Genomic DNA, 20,735 nt, shown 5'->3' on the forward strand with positions numbered 1-20,735 from the left:
CACTGAGTTGCACATGCAGGTGTAGTGCACATTCTTCTGACCGCAGGACTTGGAAGCTTGATCTGAAATGCTCACTAACTTAGGGGTTCAACAGCGCTTGCTGTTATTTCTACCAATTCGATGCCATCTTCAATATGTAATTTTGATTGAAAAAACAGTTTCCTTCTGTCGTTTCCATTCCACTGCCTTCTAAAAATCACCCCATGCCTTACATTTGAGTGGCTTGATGTCTGTCCTTATCATAGGAAATGTATTTCTTCCTTCCACACTTATTATTCACCATGCTGAGGCACACACTAAGCCTCGCAGCATGCCCCGGCCATGTTAAAACACCCAAATCAAACCTTTTATTTAGGTATTTTTTTAATAAAGCCAACTCCTTTGGCAGCACAGCCAGTGCTGCACTGCTCTGATACATGACTCTGACCTCACAGGGCAGTATCAGTCACCAACCACACTCTGACCTTATAGGCATGGACAACCTTTTAACAGCAATGTAACTCCTCAAGTCTAAACTTGTTTGTATCATTTGCATAATTGCAAAAATGTCCTGAATACCGAACAGAGATTTCTTGTTGCCTCTTTGTACTTTATCACAGTCAACCAGTTTGAAGTGCATGTCCTCATCTGTAAGGATTTATGAGTCGCAATTTAATTGGAGGGAATTAGTGGACATTTAGCTTCTAATATCCATCAAATTAATCTCTGTTTCTGTTTCCTCTCTTCTCTTTCCCAGGAAATCCAGAATGGCTTCCGGGATTAACCTCTGCTCTTAGTAGAACTACCCAGAAGTTCACGTTCATTTACACAACGTCTCACAGCCTGAGAAATTCCATAATGTAAATGTATCTGGCTCTTTTTTTTTTTTTATTAAACCTTCGGCTTTGGGCCATGAACCTTAGAGGATTTACCGGGACCACTGTTTCCATAGTCTGGATTTAGATTCCTCGTTTGCCTGGACTACTTCACGGACCTGCAGCGGTGGCTAGTGGTGGCGGCTGTGGCGGCGGTGGTGGGAGGAGCTTGCCACCTTGGAACACAGGGATAATTTTACAGACACGTGCGCCACCATGAGGATATCCACCACCTCCTGTATCTGTCCCTTTCTGGTCTGCCTCTGCTTCATCCAGAGGTGCTATGGGGCGAGCCACCATGTCCCCGCCAAAGTGCCCTCCAAGAACCAGACCAAACTGGCCAACGGGGAGACGGAGGTGCACCACAGGCCTAAGCGTGGCTGGATCTGGAACCAATTCTTTGTTTTAGAAGAACACATGGGACCAGATGCGCAGTATGTGGGAAAGGTAGGATTTCATTGAACTGACTGCAACTGTAAAAAAAAAAAAAAAAAAAAAAAAAAAAGAATCTTTTGATCCCGGGGAACTTGCTTTTGAACAGCTTACTTAGCATTTTGTGTCTCCTCTTGTTTATTGAGAAATGGGTTATAGCAGTAGCAAGCTGTTCTATTGAGGCCGATTGCCACATCAGCATTGTACATACTTCTGATGGGGAAATTCAGGTTCATTTGTGAAGATGTGTGTTTTTTTCCATCACTACAATGTCCGGCGGAATTTCTCTCATGATAATGTCCAAAAAATGTTTTATTCTCTGTGATTAAGGGGTGCCTCACAGCATGTCTACCACTCTGGGAAGCCAGCTACGCAAGACTGGATTAAGTTTGAAAGTGAGAATAGACCTCGACATGAAGCTGTCTTTGAACTGAAACATTAGATTTGGTCTCTCGGTGGGAAATGAATCTGGATTTGATCTCTTGTTGGGAAATGAACCACCACAGTAAGAAATTGGGCAGTAGTGCAATGGGGATAGAGTAAACCAGTGTGCTTCATAGTTAAGAGAATTTTATGAATGTAATTTTAGTGTCATTTCAGAGAGCTTGATGTCTCTCACAGTGAAAAAAACATAGGCAAGGCAATTTTATTTGTATAGCACATTTCATGCACAGAGGCGATTCAAAGTGCTTTACATAAAATAGATAAAAATGAGCTAGCATAGAAAGATGAAAAGATAAAAACAATGTGTGAAAGACATAAAAAAGAATAAAAGTCAGTGTGCAGCTATGAGTCAGTGCATTTATTAGCAACAATTAAAGGAAGAGGTGAACATAAAGTCTTTAACCTGTTTTTAGAAGTAGCCAGAGTTGGGGCAGTTATGTGTAGCATAATAGCTTAATGAGGCTTCACCATGTTTCATTTTAGGCCTAGGAACAGTTATCAGCCTGGTCCCTGATGAAGAAGTCTATTGGGTATATAGGATGGAAGAAAGTCTGAGATGTATTTTGGCCCGAAACCATTAAGTGATTTATAGGCAAGTTATTTTTGACAAGTAGTATTTTGAATTCAATTCTATAGCACATCAATGCATTACCAATGCAGGGACCTGAGAACTGGTATAATAAGTTCAGCTTTCTTTGTTTTTGTCAGAACTCCAGCAGCAGCATTCTGAATGAGCTGTAGCTTCCTCTGTGCTTTTTTGGGAAGGCCTGAAAAAAGACTGTTACAGTAGTCTAACCTACTAGAAATAAAAACATGAATTCGTTTTTCAAGGTCTTGTTTGGACATTTATCCTTTGATTCTTGCTATATTTTTAAGATGATAATAGACCAGTTTTGTTATTGACTTTATGTGGGTGTTAAAATTTAGATTTGATAGTCTTATACATAATGAGGCCTAGTGGGAGCATGTAGAGGTAATAATGAATAAAAGAGGCCCCAGAATTGAACCTTGAGGTACCCCACACATCATGCTAGTTCGCTCAGATTTGTAGTTACCAATGGAAACAAAATAGTCCCTTTCTTGCAGATATGACCTGAACCAATCTAAGACCATGCCAGAAAGTCCAATTCAGTTTTCCAGTCTGTCTAATAGTATTGAATGTTCAACAGTGTCAAAAGCAGCCCTAATATCCAGTAACACAAGGATTGTGTTGGATTATGTTCATGCAAATGTCATTTAGAACCTTAATAAGAACATTTTCGGCGCTGTGACAGGGTCGAAAACCTGATTGGAATTCATCTCAGATACTATTTGAGGTTAAAAGGTTGTTAACTTTGCAACTTTCTCGATTATTTTATCTATGAATTGATATGGGTCTGTAGTTGCTAATTACAGAAGCGTCCAGGCTACTCTTTTTTAGTAGAGGCTTAATAACTGCAGTTTTTGAGGCCTTTGGAAAAATGCCTGATAGGAGAGAGCTGTTAACTATTTGCAGTCTGTAGGCTGTAAGTCTGTAGCCAAGCAGCTATAGACATTTTTAAGGAAGCTCATTGGCAGAGTGTCAAGGCAGCATGTTGAAGGCTTAAGATGTTGTACAGTTTCCTCAAGAGTTCTGTAGTCAATGGCATTAAACTGGGTCATGTTTATCAAGTTACTTTTATACCGATGTAGTGGTGACACATTTTTGTTTGACATGGAGCTATTGATAGTTTGTCTAATGTTTTGAATTTTATCCCTAAATAAGGAGGCAAACTCATTGCATTTATCGGCAGATAGGAGTTCAGGAGCTATTTGTGCTGGGGTTGCTGGTCAGCCTAACAGTGGTGAACAGAGTGCGTGCATTATTAATGTTTTTGTTGATGATATCAGAGAAGAACGATTGTCTAGCACTTTTCCGATCTAGATTGTAGGAATGAAGTCTCTCTTTTCCGGCACTTTTTTTTCTGGATTTTTACAGTTGCAGCATTTCTCCATTTCTACTCTTATCAGAAGTTGATATCACCCTTACAGGAGCAATGACATCAAAAACATTCACAATTATTGAATTGAACTTAATTAAGAGATCATTAACAGAGGCTGAGGTAGTAGAAATAGTTTCTGCAAACAGTGCACTAGTTTTCAATCTAAAATGAATGTCAGGAGTAATAAACATTTCAAAGAAAATGCAAAGATGATCAGTCAGAGCAACATCAATAGCCGCAACAAATGATGATTTAAAACCCCTTGTGATAAATAAATCCGAGGTATGCCCTTGGTTGTGGGTGGGCCTGGATTCATGTTGAGACAGTCCAAAGGTGTCAAGTAAGTTGTTTACTTCTTTGGCATCGTTATTATTGGGGTTGCCAACATGGATGTTCAAATCTCCTGATATAGACAGACAGTCATATTCCATAGAGATTATGGACAGTAGTTCAGCAAACTCATCAAAGAAACTACTAGAATATGCATGGCAGTCTGTGTACAGTCAGGAGTAAAACACGAGGGGAACATTTCAATACAGCAGCAAGATATTCAAACAATGAAAAGTCTCCAAATGATACCTGCCTACATTGAAATAAATCTGAAAAAATAACAGCTACTACTCCTCCTGTCTTATCAACTCTTGGAGCATAAATGAATTTAAAATTCAAGGGTGCTGACTCAGTAAGGAGAGCCGCTCTGTGATTCAAATCAAGCTAAATTTCAGTAAGGAACATGATAATTTATGACTAATAATCAGGTGACTGATTAGGAGAGACGTATTCGATAGTGATCTTACATTAAGTAGCGCCGCTTTAATGGTTGTAGTGACAGAGTGTAGGGACACAATGGGCTGTTGGGGAACAGCAATTAGATGTGATGTATTTACAGTACATGTTGAATACTGTTTGTTTAGTCTAGCAGTGATGCCGACAAGACTGACATGAGTTTACACTTAGAGCAGTTTGATAGTCAGGCTGTTGTGACACAGTGTTCTTGGCAGTGATGGGGCTGCAGGTCAAGGGGGAGGCGGAGGGGGACGTGTAGGGTAGTAGTAATAGTAGTAATAGTAGTGGGTGTTCTTCTTGCTGAGGGTACAGTGCAGCTCGGTTGTTGGCGGTTGGTGGCGACTTTTCTGTTAGCTCCACAATAAGCCACAGGGAGCTGGTTAAGTCCTCTGCTTGCAGATTGCCTGCCCTTATCTCCTGAAATGTGAAAATGTGTTTCTCCGCTGCAGTGATCATTATTCTAGGCACTCAGGCACAGACTAATCCCCTCAACTGCACTCCGAGAGAAAGAGAATGAGAAAGGCAGAACGCTCCTCTGACTGCACATATGTCTGTATTTCAACAACTGTATGATTTGAAGGGAAAAAGAAAGAAAATAGGGATGACATGCTTCGAAAAAAAGGGCGTGAGGGGAAAAAGAACAGCAAGAGTAAATATCACTTTCCACCTCAAAAGTCTGTTTATTGAATAAACCTGGGGTTTTAATCACAAATGTCCTTACTAGCCTGACAAAGCAGAGAAAAAAAAGGTTATTTGTTGGTGAAACATGTATTTGCTAATATTATTTGATGCATGAATGAACCATAAAATCCCACAGCCAACAAAAACAATCCCTCAGCATTTATGAAGCGTCGTGTCCTGAGAATCAGACAATATGATAGCAGAGATATTTGCTGCACATTCAAAGCGTCAGTTTGTCGATGCACTAACGGCATGAAGACGTGGTTACTCTAACATTAAATTCATCCACTGCTTTGAAGTTTATGATTGTTTGGTTTGCTGGCTGATTGCTAGCTGTACTCCTACCTTTAGGGTGTTGTTGTTCTCTCTATGTGTGTGTGTGTGTGCATGCGTATGCATATATGTGTGTGTCTGGTGAGTGCTGCTGATGAAAGCAAAACAAACATAAACAGCTAATCCTGGATGATAATAAACCACTGAGAAGAAACATAAACATTATTAAGGAATCAATTTGACATGCGTGTTTAAAGAGATGAGGTCTCCAGATGGTTAGCACAAAAAACATTTAATTATGTGGGTTGGGACTGGTGTGCAGTGTCCTAATGTGGCCAGGAGACAGAATGACCCTTAATTAGACAAAGACGGGGGAGGAGGAGGAGGAGGAGGAGGAGGGGGAGGATTAATGCACTCGGCACGTACTGCTCTGTATTATTATTTTTTTTTTTTGTTTTTTTTTTCTTCCTCCCTTTGCTTGATTAAAAACTCTGGACATTAGCAAGCAGCAAATGAGCAGATCTACTACAGGGAATTGCCAACACTTTCTTTGTCGATAATTGATTTCATCAAAAAATATGTCAAGTTTTGAAATAGGCATTAAACGATAAGGTATGTGATAAATAGTGCAAACAGAAATGGAATTCTAATTATTGCACGGTCAATATAAAAAGCACCCGTATGCTAAGAAATCTGCAAGGTCAAACATAACACATACATACCGCTATGTTTCACTTGGCCTTGGCAGCTGGAAATGTTATGTGTACTTTTTTTACTAACGTTCTCACATAAAGGATAGCACAGAGCGACTTCTGGGAATAAGTGAAGCGGCCAGCCTGTCAAGAACATTTTTAATCCCCCTGAGGTATGCCGTAATCCCCAATGACACCTTTCTAGGGGGGCTGATGCATTTGGGAAATGACAGCTTTGTGCATGAGTGAGACGCAAATGCTTGGTAGGGGACAGGGCTTCTCTAGATATGAGACAGGAGACAACCTACTCCTCCAAAGGGAGGTGTGAATGTCTTCGTGTCAATCAGCTCAGCATGGCGCTTTGAAGTAGTCAGGCAGGTTACAGACTGGATGGTAATTTTTAGAAGACGATGCAAATCCCCAAACCCTGAATGAATATGAACTGCAGTGAAATGTCTGCTGTAACTTAGTTGGAGGATGTTGTGCAGCTTTTGGATAAAAAGCTGCACAAACCCTCAATCCTTGGTCAGAAAACCTTGAGTTGTACCATCATTTGGTGTCTAGCTGCTGCTAAAATATGCAGTAAATAATGTTAGATTTGACAGAACGGGAACTTCAACCCAAACTAGGAGGAATACCCCTTGTTTTATCCTGTGTTTATTTGCAGAGCAAAGTGGCAACCTCTAAGAAAGGTGCCTAAATGTTTTATTCATACATCTAAAAATGGATTGTGCTGTGACAGAATCAGGCAACTGTCTTGTATGTACAGTAATAGCTCAACAGTGGGAATGGAAAAAAAAAGAAAAAAAAAAGTGAAGTGAGGTTTTTACATAAAATTGCTTTTCACCCACGCTTTGTCATGCAGGAAACAAGTGTATGTAGATTGGAATGTTTTCAGTGTTTAACCAGTGAAGTGTTATATGAAATAACAAGGAACATTTCACAGCTAGTGTTGTTACATGGCGTTGATGGAAAGAGAGACATTCTGGAAATGGCAGGAATAACATATTTACTGTGTTAGACACTGAGATATTTTTATTTAACTGAAACGTGCACACATGGGTGTGGAAGTACATGCGTGTCTGCAACTTAAGATTTGTTTTTCATCATCGATTAAGCTTTTAAATATTAGTTTTGATGAGCAAATGAATCGATTGTGTGAAAAAGCCCATCACAGTTTCCCGGACCTCAAGCTGACGTCTTCAGATTTGCTTGACGTGTTCAACCGACAGTCCCCAAAACCTTTAGATATTCAATTTACAATGATATAAAACACAGAAAAGAAGTGAATTCTCACATTGAAGAAGTTGGAATCACAATTTCACTACCTTAAAAAGTTTTAAGATTAGCGTAGCTTTAAATAATTACTGATTATATAAGAGTAGTTTCATTGAGTCAGTTTTTCAAGTGTACATTCAGTTTTCTGTGAAAAAGAGATTGATTGATTTTTTTTTTCCCTCACCAGTTTTATAAGGAGTTAAGTTCAACAGTCTTTGTTTGGAAAGGCTCATCATTATGCAGTCAGGGATAGAAATGTATCTTTAATGCTGTGTCCTTGATATGGTCACACTTTCATAGACTAAAAAGATGAAAAAAAAAAAAAAACCCTAAAGAAAACCAAGTGAATTGAGTTCTTCCACTTCCATTGATTCAGCAAATGCAGAAAATAACACTCGAAGCTCATGTCTGCTGTCTGTGCAGGCATGTATAATTTCCAAAGTGCATTCCTCTGTCCACAGGCTGAGACGTTCAAACATATTAGCACCATTTACACACTTGAGACTAAAACCATTCGCCTTCACTCGCTGTCAGAAAACAAGGCAGAAACTTCATGTTTCCTAAAGCTGATGTGCTGACCAGTTCTGTCTCATTCAAATATCAAATTTTAACAGCAGTTAGAGGCAGAGCCATTAAATGAGTGTCAGAGTTGCTTCCGAGACTCTTAATAATCTCATTACTGTACATCAAGAAGCCAACCATCCTGCTGGGAAGACAACGATTCATTCTGTTTCTCCTAGCAGATGTCAAAATAGAGGACAACTATTAGGGCGGATCTCCACGATGTGCATCGACGGCACGTCTTCAGCACGCCCCTCATCACTGTCTCTTGATGTATGGTCATTAGTGGTGCGCTCCATCATCAGGGTTTACTGTGACTGTTACAAATCAATCGAAGAGAAGGGGGCCGTTCAGAGGAGTTGATTGGGAGGGAGCATGGTCAAAATGTGGTGATAATCAGACAATCAAGCACGCCCACATAAAAAGTGATTAAGTCCTCTTGAGTGAAGTATAAGAGCCGAGATTTAATCAAAAACGAACCCACCCCCCTTCGCTAATTGCAAATATGAAGCCAAGGCACTGATCATCAGCTAGGGCACGTAGCCTACTCATTTCCCCTCCGTCCCTCCTCCCCCTTCATCACCCCCCACCCCACCATGCACATTGTTGATGGAATAAATGCTCCGTACCCTGACTCCCACCTTCAACTCCCAATTCTGCATCAGCGAGGTTTCTGCTTTCAACATCGAAGCCGTGCGGTTTTAACGAATCACTCGCAACCAACGTGAGGTAAATGTCGCTGTACTGTTTGTCCAGCGTTTGTCTGATTACAAGAGTTTTGAAATCACAACGTAGAAAACACAGTTTTACATTTGTGCCTGTAGCCTGTAGGCCCATTTAGATATGTCATGAAGTTGATGTCTCAGTGAAATTGCAACTTGCTGGAAGATCGACTATAAATCAGCGTGGGATCAATCAGCTAAAATGTAGCCTCTGTGGTTGTATTTTGGCATATTTCATGTCCTCCCTCTGGTATAAAATGTGATACTGTGATTTCTTGTAATTGTCACATCCACAGTTTTATGTTGAACTTGCTCATTTTCTGCCACAGATAGAGAGATATTCTCCTTGTTTACCTCCTTTCAAACACAGCTCATGATAAGTGGACATAACAGCGGTAAACCAACATCCTCATACACAACCGGAGAGCAAACAAGGATAGCGAGGCACATACATTATGTGGATCTTGTGCGTTGAATACGGCCAGGCCATTACAAAGGGCATTTACCAATAATGCAATTCAACCAGGCACATACATTATCAGGATCTGTAAAATGAAAAGGACAAAGCCAGTGAAGAGGAGAAAATAGGTAGAAGAGCAAAATGGATGAAGGTCAAGCTGTGTAGCAATTAATAATGTATCTGGATAGCACTCAATAGAGCGTGTCCTCCAGCGGCGCTATGTAATTATTAAAACTGTGTTACATGTCATGTACACCTTTTTCCAAAAAGTTGATATTCCCCAAGCTCCATTGAAGTTCGTTGATATAAGGAGATGAATTTCATTTTCTTGACTCTACCTGAAATGGGAAATGATTTATGTCTGTTTGAATTGCTGCCACTTCTAAGCATTTTGGCTGATTATCGCAGCACCATGTGGCCAGTCAGCTCTATATTTATTCAGCAGAAGAATTGGCAGGAATAGAATAATTGGCGTGTTGGTAACGTCTAAACTGAGACTGAATGCTGCAATGGTGCATGCTGTTCTGTTTTCACAGAAATAGAGAGAGTTTTTGCACAAGTTACACACTTTAAGCGCCGCCCTTTGGCCGTTCATTCCATAAAAGTTTGTGCTAATAAGTGTTTGTAAGAGATCCTTCTTAAAACAGACACAAATGGTGGAGTAAATAGCTGCTGGATGACGTGATAACTTTAACGCAAACAATGAAACATTCCTTTGGTCAGGCTGGAAGAAAGAAAGAAAGAAATGCAGTTGCAGATCATATTTCATTATCCAGCAGGCCTCGATTATCAACCAAAGGTATCAAATTACTGACATTTTCAATCTCTTACTAACCCAAATTTTGATGAATAAAGTCTGAATTAAATAATTAAATATAGTATAGCTAAACAGACCAATGTTATAAACAGATGTTCAACCAATCCAGAAAGCCAAAATGCCAGTCCAGAAGTCCACAGTAAAATATATGACATGTACTGACATTATTTGTTATTATTATTATATAAAACCTGTCAATTTATCATGGTTTTGATATTAGATTGTATCATCCAGCTGTATTGCCTAGTTATTATTGCTTTATCAATAGTGCATAGTTTTCTATTGAGGATAGTCTTAACTAATAACGCATCAGCTTCTTAGAGTAGGAGGAATAATGCATCTGGTTATTATGATGTTTTTGTTGTTATTAAGTCAATTAAAACAGTAATGGTGATGCTAAGAAAGGCTGGTTAATGTAATAATTTACAATACATCTGTCAGCTTGTTACATTTGTATCTGTTCTGAGGGGAAATGATTAGCTGATAATCAAGAAACAAAATTAATTGCTTACATATTTGATCAATACCAATATTTACTGCTTACAGCACCACATTTTCTCTGTTATTCATCAGTGTAATTTGCACACTGTGCTCTTGTTAGTCGTGATTTGTGACTTTTCATTTGTCATCGACTCTAGCGGACTAAATGTGTGACTGAACAACTGTAATCAGAAGTTACAGCTTTAGTTTGATTACGTTTGAGACCCATTAAGTTTATTATATTATCCAGCATCATTACACCAGTAACAATACTATTTAATGTTGCAGAAATGACACTCTAGAGGTGGATTTCTGTCAGACTTAGACACCTGACAAGTGGTACGACAGAGCCAAAGGTAAACCGTTTTGTCTGTGAGCACCAATTAGCTTGTGAACACAAACACTTTAAGGCTCCTCTTGACAATGAGTATACAGAGAGCAAACAGTGAAAACATCTAGCTTGTTAACAAAAGAAGATGCACTTTCTCTCAGGTTGCTCCTCCGGGCATATGATGAAATTATAAGTGAGGTTCTCCCAGAGATTGAAGTGTTTTCACCAGCGACTTTAGAGCCCCAGACTTCGTTGATCTCTTTAAACTCCTCAGAAATGCATTGCCAGCTGCCAGCCGCCAGCCACATGCCAGTCATCTATTCCACTAGTCTTTAATAAAGTCACCCATAGAGACAGAGAGATAAACACAATCCCTTGTTTTGATGCCCTGTGGAGGAAAAGGATTCTTCTAAGTCTTTGTGGGGAGATGACAAAACAACAAGGTTGCGGAGGTCATAATTTCCCCTTTCTCACAATGCCTCCCCAGGCATTACTGATCAGAGATTTTCATACATTTCCATTCATTATTTACTGCATGGACTGGACATTGCAGCTATCCTCGCCTCTACACTGGCTTGCCACACATATAGCTGATGTATGTTAAGCTCACATCAAGCCCGCTCTGTGGTTTAACAAAATTGACGCTAATTACATTAAGGCGGGTACTCATGAAATTTTCTGTGTGATCAAAATTAATGAGGTATAAATAAAATATCCCACCGCTGACGCTGAATGCAGTAGAGGCCCCTCTATTTTGAAATCATGTGACAGAAAATATGCTTTGACTGAGAAGGGAAAGATTTGAAAAAATAAATAGTTGAGGGGGTATTTTGACCAGAAAAAGTTGGACACAACTTACTTCTTCTAATCTCTTTGGTTTCCTTTGGCGTCAAGCAGTCACAGATGGTTAGTTAACATGAACAAGTTGTGTGCAGTTCATTTACAGCCGGTAGATACATCTGCATAATATCTATCGATATAAGTTTTCATATTTTGTTTTCTTTTCCTGCTCCTAAAGGCTGCAGTTGATTCAGATTTTTGGAAATGACTTGACTGTCTTGAGCGAACTGACCGGTGGATGCATTTACCTTTTTTTTCCCATTTGAAACCATATCAGTCACCCAAAATACCCAAAAAATATATATAAAATATATTCACAAATGACCAAGACAGTGATATTAAGTGAGATTAAGATCATTTTAAAACCAACCAAGACCTCATAACTGAAAACACCTGAAAAAAAGCATTTAATCAGGCTTATTTCTCAATAACCCTAACCCTTTTTTTTTTGTATTTGAATGTTCAATATCCTCATATTTTTAACTCTCAGCTGGCCGTACACTGCTGTACTTTCAGCCCCGTGATGTTTGTGTAATGGCCCGCAACCTGTTGACACTTTTATCACCCATAGATTTTGGAAGGCAGTAGTCGCCATATGCATCATTGGTTCACACTCTGCCGAGCATGATTTATTGGCTTCTGCAAAAGAAGTCAATGGCTAAATTAGTACTTTGACTGGAGGCGAAATTACATTTATGAGCTGGAGTTGTAGAGTGCAGCTGAACAGAATAGAGGTGGACTATTTTTTTATGTAATAACTCTTGATTCTCTGCATTTCAATGATCATATCTTTAGGTAGGAATTGATTATCGAACTACAGCGAGCGCATGAATCTAGTTTTTCTAAATGTCTTTCGCTACATTAAAAATTTAGAGACCGCAGAGTGGTGTCAAACCGTGTCAACAGAGAACTTGTCTACACTGTCATTGATGTGTAAACACATTTTGGTCCTCGCTTTGGAGATAGTGTTTCACATTACTACAATCTAGCAACTGATTAATTACCTGATTCAACAGGATCTTTGACTCCTTATCTAATTACAAGCATGATATTTACCACGGAAAGGACAGTCAGCTCTCATCAAGAGTCAGGCCTGCAATCAACAGCAGCTTTCTAATTAGTAATTTATTTGCTAGTCCAGGTTTTGATTAGATGTGGCCTGAGGACCTCAGCTGTTCAACTTGTTAAATAACTCGTCTCTATGTATGTTTGAGCATTTTTAGCACAAATAATGTTGAAGTCTTTTGCTTTTTTTTAATTATTGATTTGTATTTCCGTCGTTGTACAAAGTGATTAGAAAAGACAGCTGGTCAGAGCTGGGCTTCATGGTCAGTGATGCAACTCAAGCACATTCATTGAGTTTTGTTTTTTTAGCTATACAGGCTTTCCAGTTATGTCATATCTCCCAGCAAGAGATATCTAATGGATGTCAAGTGGAGAATTAGCTGATATAGTAATCAATTATGCAACAAACAGATAGGAAAAATATGTACAATGTGGTTTGGTTCATAATGGCTGCGGTGTTTAATGCTCTAAATAAAACTGAACAGCATGATAATAAATTGTTTCTAAATTTAGGTTACTATGAAAGTGGAGTGTCTTGTTTTCAGCTGTAGTCTGTACTCCAAAACACTCGAGCTGTGTCCCAGTTCAGTGACTGCATCAGTCAGATGTGTTTACAGCAAGATCATTGCAGCTGACCAGTTATTTTTTTGCAAGCTTTGCCGGATAACATATGTAAATCATTATGTATCATCAGATGTAGGGCCGTGTGATATGGCAAAATTGTTTATCTCAATGATTTTTAATGTATGAGATAATATGCTACGTACCACGATATCAAATTCACAAGTAGTAGATTCAGAACCTGAAAAAGAACAAAGTGCTTCAAACAGATAATCTCTTTAAATGGGTAATCTTCAATCTCAATGATTCCTGCTTTGCAACATGTTTACAGCCAGGAATCCTTAAATCAGTTATTTGTTTATTAGTTAACATTATTCCTTCAAAGATACTATTGGCACCATGTCTTTTATCATTAAAAAAAAACAACACAACATGAAGCAAACAGTAATGTTAGTTTGTTGCTTAAGGGTGTTTCTCTGAGAGCCTTGCTGCTTATTCCAGGGGATAGGTCTAATTGCTGGTGTGTGAGACTTGCACTCTGTATGCTTTATTGGGTGGTAATGCTTCAGGTGATATGTGGCATTTTCTGTCCTTGCTAGCACATGTTTCCAGCTTAGATGACATACATACATCACTAATCTGTTCCGTGTTTGACTTGCTGCATTTTCACTACAGCGTTTTTAAAGTTATTGTGACTGTCGAGCTGTCATTCTCTGTGCCGATACAAAAAGGTTTCCTCAGAGGGAGAGCTCATCTCTCCCACATAACTGTCCGACTTTTGTTACCACACAATAGCGAGTAGTGTTTTTAGCTAACTCAACCAACTGTCCTGTGTTTATTTCGGGAAATGATTGGTTAGAAAAAGCTTTGTTCCTGTGATTTAATGGGTTGTACTGTTGTCAAGCACTGACAAAACTTAACAATATGTTGATGTTTCTAATTTTCTTACAGAGGACATTTTCTGTTGCGATCAGTGTTTTGTATCGTTTATATCACCCAGACCTGATCAGATGTATCAGCACTGTTCCCAATCAAAGACAATGCAGGAATTACATAGTACTCTTTGCTTAGACATGCACATCTAATTCCTAAATAGTCAGCCCTATTTAGAAATTTTAGATGTTACATGTAAAATACTCAACTCTCGTCCAAGGCTCAGAAACAAGAACCATCAGTAAGGCTTTTAGAGTTTATTACAACTTCTAAAAGCGATTTATTGCATCTAGCATCGTTGTACTGTACAACATAATCAGCACATTTGATTTTTCATTTGAAAAATGAAAGTTGCACTTACCCAAATCACTACAACAGTAGTAACTGAGTCATATCCCTGTTGATTAGTCTCAACCTGAGTCTGCTGTTCCTATCTGTCTTTGTTTGTCATAATTTTAATATAACAACTCAACTTGAAATATTGTTTTTATTTTATTATGTTTTTTGACTGATGCACCTGCAGTTCAGGCGCAGGTGATTTTACCTCTGTGGAGCTCCGTGTTGTTTTGAAAACTCAACATATTAAAGTGCTGAGGGCTACTCTCTTTTATCTGACCAATGCTGCTAATTGGCGTTCAACAGAAAATGACCCGCGTTTGTAGTAGAGGTTGTAATTATGGTTTATCATGTCAAAGCTAGTCCCTTTTTATGCCGTTTTTACATGATTTTGTTGTTGTCGTCTCCCCCTCTACATTTTGGTACTTTGCAAACAGGTTTTTTATAATATCCAGGCTTCTCCTGACTCTGTATAGATTATAATGGGAGAAAGAGTAACATATTATCTCCATACAAACACAGCATGAATTATTTATTCACTGCAAGAATGTGTATCTTATGTTCTCCAAAGACTTGCATAAATCTTGTTTGAGACTAGACTGAGGTGTGCTTTGGAATTCAAAGGTTGGGTTTACACCTCACTGTTGTGCATCTACAAATACAAAATACAATAATACCACCAGGACCGCCATTATGTAAAGCATTTTCAATGCTCAATGAAAGTGGATTGTTCTGTTCTGTTCTGTTCAGCTATGAGATTTTCCTCAAGGAAAAAAAAAATCTATGTTTCATAACATGTTTTATTCATGGATGAAAATGAAATAGTTTAATTGATGATACCATGGTGCCCTGGTTTGGAAATTCAGTGGTATTGTAAAATATAGTTATGAAGTTTAAAACTGCAACCCAGCTGAGCAATTGGCATGAAAGTCTTAATCCTCTTGGTATCAATTATGGCTGAACAAGTGGCTTGGCTTTCCCTTATTCCTTTCTCTCCTGTTAGGAAAGAGGCAGTATTCTTCCATCTTTAACAGTCTTGTAAGGATTTCTCCCAAACCCTTAATCTCTGAAGATGCATGTCTTTTAGCAATGCTCAGGTGCAGTCAAGCCTGAGAACAATGTGATGTCTGAGTTAGATGATGGGGGTATTCTTCAGCAGAAACATGGGCAGAGGGCCAATATGCAGTGCAGTAATGGTTACTGCTATGTAAAGCGCAGATGTTTTTACAGTAAATGGCCATAGTACCGTACAGATTGTATGGAAGTGTAGCAGATTTGAATTACAGTTTATTCTTATACAGAACAGATCCATACCTCTTATTTTTTTTAGCATTATTGCCATTATTTTGTTGATTAATCCAATGATTATTTTCTCTATCAAATCTTCATATTTGAGAAGCTGGAACCATCTAAAGTCTGGTGTTTTTTCCTCGAAAGCAATTAACCATTCACCAAAATGTATGATTAACTTTCTGACATAACAGTAAAAGTGCTTCTTCATGCATTTATCTTGCAGCCATTGTACAGCAGTGCACTGTGACCATTGTAACTTTTACAACCACAAATCATATTTTGAACACGTGAATCGAAAAACTGCCCCAAGAAGTGATTTTGGCAACATTCTCTTCTTTGTATTCACACCCTCTGTCTGGTTTCCCTTGCAGCTTCACTCAAACTCAGATAAAGGCGATGGATCCGTCAGGTACATTCTGAGCGGGGAGGGAGCTGGGACTATATTTCTCATCGACGAAGTGACAGGAGATATTCATGCCGCTAAGAGCCTGGATCGGGAAAGGAAAACACATTATGTCCTGCATGCACAGGCCTTGGACCGCAACACAGAGGAGGCACTGGAACCAAAGTCGGAATTCATCATCAAAGTGCAAGACATCAATGACAATGCACCCAAATTTCCAGATGGACCCTTTGTAGCTACGGTGCCAGAGATGTCAGAAGTGGGTGAGTAGTGCTACAAAATAAACTGGACGTTCAAATGATTGTGCTTTACATTCAGCAGAAACCTTTGTCTGAATCCCGCCCTGAACTGTCACGGTAAAGACGATACAGTTTGTAGCATGCAGTCATACAGAGAATACGCTCCATGACACAAACAATTACTGTCAAAATAGTTTAATTGATAATTAATAATTCCAGTGCACGAGTTCCACCTGGAATGTTTTGGCAGTGCACCACTTAGCTGTAGCGTGCTCATGGATGTATGCTAGCCGGCTTATCTGAGGAAGCCTGGTTACCCCGGTTACCCCTTAGTGTCGCTGCTGTCAGAATGACAAACGAGAGACCCGTAACACTGACCAAATGCAACACTATTATTAAAATAAGCTCCGTTATCTCGAAACGATACCGTATCTCCCCGTCCCCCTCCCCCCTCTCTTTGACTGTCACCTTTGAGTGAAGCCGTTCAGAACAACGATAAAAACATTTCATTTCTGACGTGGTCAGATTGTGAACGTTGTAAGAACCACTTCTGAGCGAGAAAATATAGTTAAAAGGTATTGCAGTAGAAGTAGTGGTTTCATCCCTCTGAGTGATATGTTATTATATATGACATCATTAGATTATTAATACTGAAGCATCAGTGTTAGAGCAGCATGTTACTGTTGTAGCTGCTGGAGGTGAATCTAGTTTCAACTACTTTATATACAGTTAGATCATAAATCAGTGTAAAACAGCTGTCAGCAGGTGTGCTGACTCCTTGCAAGAAACAGAGAGGTTTTCTTTTTCCACTGCAGAGCAACTACACAATTTCAGCAACAGTTTCCACTGCAGCACAACTAAACTGTAATAGTTTCAGCCAGTGAGCCATTGTTGGATGTTTACATTTTTGAAAATAAAAGACCAAAATGTTTTTTTCTGCTGTACAGAAATTGTACCAAACCATGAATTTTGTGTACTTTTACACCCCTATGAAAAAACTGACTGAACTTGATTTTTTATTTTTGTTGCTTTGAAATATTCATCATGTCTGTAATCCATTTTATACCCACAGTAAAGACTAACCTATTATGGCAAGACCTTTGACTTTACATCCTGTGTATGTTTCAAATAGACTCATGACCATGTGCTGCTCTAAGAAGCTTTAAAAGGAGGTATTAGTATAAAGACCTGCATCAAACATGTTGTTACCCTGTGCAGCATTCTGGTTTGTCCTCTCTCTGATAATGTTCTACAGAATGTTTGATCATCTGTAAGCCAGCCGAGTCCTCTTTTTCCATCTTTGTTTTCTGGTTATTGTGATGCTTTCCCGGGTGGGCAGGTCTTTATAAAGCACTCAATAGTGCCTTCACAGCAATCCCCGCCATCGAGACTGTGGAGTCCTCCACATCATGGAAGAATGAAAAGCCTCTATCCACCTCCTCTGAGACTGTTGCTCTTCGCAATGCCCAGCATCATGTGGCAAACATCTATTTTTTATTTCTTTATTCTACTGTTCTGTTTTTAGCTCAAGTGAACAAAAGCCACCCTATTCTCAGTCCAGTGGATTCTGCCTCACAGCACAATAGCTCAAAAGTATGGTACTCAAATATTTCACAGCACTCCTTCAAAACATATGTAGGTTGTCCAAATGGTGGCCAAACTGCTGTCAGGGCAATTTTGCTTCAAATATACTATAAGATAGCAAATTTCTGGTGCTGAGAGTTTGTCGAAAACATTCCATTTATATCTGTCTGTCTAAAATAATCCTTTCACTCGCTCAGAAGAAGTTGAAATACTAGAAAATATCTCAAAGAGGGAGTGAACAGCTTCATCGGTTTCTTGCAGCAAGAAGATGGAAATGTGCAAAACCGATTAAATATGCAAACCCCAATAGACCTGTAGGCGCCCTCTTTATAAACAGTCAATATCTCCCTGGTTGCATTCATGAATATTCATGAACAGACAGGCCTGACACACATACAACTTTGCTAGTCAGTATTTGTTTCTAAGTCGGATGTGTCAAATACATGTCTTAATCTCTTCTGAGACTGCTACACTGTATGTTCTGGCACGTTGTGTGTGGAATAATGTTTACCGGCGCACTATTGACTATTTTATTTTTAGGTTTGTACTGTATATAAAGGTGTTGTTGCTACTATAAGAGAGAAATAAGTATATTATCTCATTAAGTGAGTAATGAGTATAATAGCTCATTAAATAAATATATGATTTCATTAAATGATTATGATTATTTCATAAATCATCTTTAACTCTAAATGAATGCACAAGAGGGTAATGAAAATATACTTGAGTCACTAATCTGTGTATTGGCATCCTTCGTTTAGTTCTAACGAGACTACTCATTTTAAAGTTTCAATGTTCGCTGAAAACTTCATCATCGGTTGCACAAAAAGAATCAATCGCCATTGATGACCCAAGGGAGGAAATCAAGGACTGTGAAGGGGAAAATAATTAGCCTTTTTTTTCCCGCCCCCTCTTTTGCTCATGTACATTAAAGTAATCCCTCTTCGGTTCAGCGTCTGCAGCGTCAAATCGGCTGTAACAATCAACTGTCCTCACACTCCAGAGCACTAATCCCCCAGCATTTGTCAATATGGGCGCTCCCAAGTGCAGGAAGGGGCTGTCTGGGAGTGTGGCAGCTAATTGGTTGCGATGTTCTTTTTTCCTGTCTAAATTGATTAGCTGGGCATGTGCCAGATAGTCCGATGTTACTGTTTCATACCTCCCATCCAATGGTAAAATCAGATTTTTTGAAAGCTAGATGAAAGGAGTATCAATTTCCTGCTACTGTATGTCTCCCAGCTGAAATGTCTCTAAATGGAGTTGTTAACCATATCAGTGTTTCCTGTCAACCATATCACTTCTGGGAAAATCACTGTTTAATAGTGGTTTCACTACTCGGAGGCAGAGGTGGTGGTTTGTTTAGATAAACAGTTATGATTAAATGAATGTTGGAAAATTGAGTAGAATTGCACACATGGGTAAGTGTCAAACCTTTAATAAACAAAACAAAATAGAAATTCAGGGTTCCATACAGGACTGAACACGTACTTTTGATTTATTTTCCCTTATTTGTGTCTCTCAAATGTGGTTTCTATTAGAAGCTGTGATCCATTGTAAAACACTGATCAGTGTTGGTTTACTCCTCCATATACCCCATGTTTTATGAGATGTACTTGTACATTTTGTTTTACCTTCAAAATTCTAATCAGATTTCATGTCAGGCCTCTCTGAAAACCCACATTTGACATCTGCATCAAGAGATGTATTGACATATTTTATACCATTAAAGGTCCAGTTTGTAGAATTTAGTGGCATCTAGCAGTGAGGTTGCAGATATCAACTAACTGAATAGACCTCCCCTCACCTCTCCATTCCAAGTATGTAAGACCTATGGTGGCTGCGAAAGGTCCTCTCTAGAGCCAATGTTTGGTTTGTCCGTTCTGGGCTACTGTAGAAACATGGCTGTGCATCATGGTGGTACATGGTGTAGATAAAAAGGGCTCATTCTAAGGTAACAAAAACACAACTATTCTTATTTTCAGGTGATTATACACTAATTAAAACATACTTATGGATATTATATTCCATTTCTGCAAAGTCCGTTCCGCTAGATGCCACTGAATTCTATACACTGCACCTTTAAGATGACGTCTTATTTCAACCCATTAAGTCTCATCCAACATCTTGCTAAGTAATTGCTGCTTCATTATGGCACAGATTCATGAAATGGGAGTTTTTCATTTCCTGACCAAATGAAAGTGGGGATGAAGCAAATGGCACAAAAGCCTTGACTCAGACTGAGGAAGAATGAAGTACCTGTTAGTTGTAATCAAGTTTCAGAGACCCAACCTGATATTTTAAAAGTGTATTACTATATGTTTTGTGGTTGCGACAATGAGTCCAATGAGGTCAGTAGAGATAGATGGATTAAAACTTTAAGTGTAAAATGGGACACAGTATGTAACTAGGTAGGTTCTGAAGGGAAATGTATATCAGGATATGTTAAACCAAGTACAATTTTCATAATATTTTTGTGAGAAATTCAGAGTCCATTTTATAATACAAGATCATCTCTGCTTTACTATTGGCCCGCGGCATACCAGCATTATGTATAACTTTTTCCAGATTTTTAGGACTATAGAGCGTTACATGAATATGAACACTTACATTTTAAGGGAGCTGCAAAACATCTGATAAACTGCCTGAAGTGATGTCACTTGATGTTATGTGTTCATATTCATGTAATGTCAAAATGTTTTGCAGCTCCCT

The 20,735-nt window shown here is 38.9% G+C and overlaps 1 protein-coding gene across 1 annotated transcript in view; it reads left to right on the top strand.

The window, feature by feature from the left end:
• The window catches only part of LOC122972905 (cadherin-18), an 88,950-nt gene that overhangs the window by 19,185 nt on the left and 49,030 nt on the right, over window positions 1–20,735 (top strand). Inside the window, exons 2-3 of the mRNA XM_044340321.1 lie at window positions 737–1,301; window positions 16,172–16,466. Coding sequence (XP_044196256.1) covers window positions 1,071–1,301; window positions 16,172–16,466 — 526 coding nt within the window. The 5' untranslated portion in view covers window positions 737–1,070. The remainder of the gene's footprint in view (window positions 1–736; window positions 1,302–16,171; window positions 16,467–20,735) is intronic.

The sequence above is a fragment of the Thunnus albacares genome, chromosome 21, assembly GCF_914725855.1.
Source record: "Thunnus albacares chromosome 21, fThuAlb1.1, whole genome shotgun sequence".
NCBI classification, from domain to species: Eukaryota; Metazoa; Chordata; class Actinopteri; order Scombriformes; family Scombridae; genus Thunnus; species Thunnus albacares.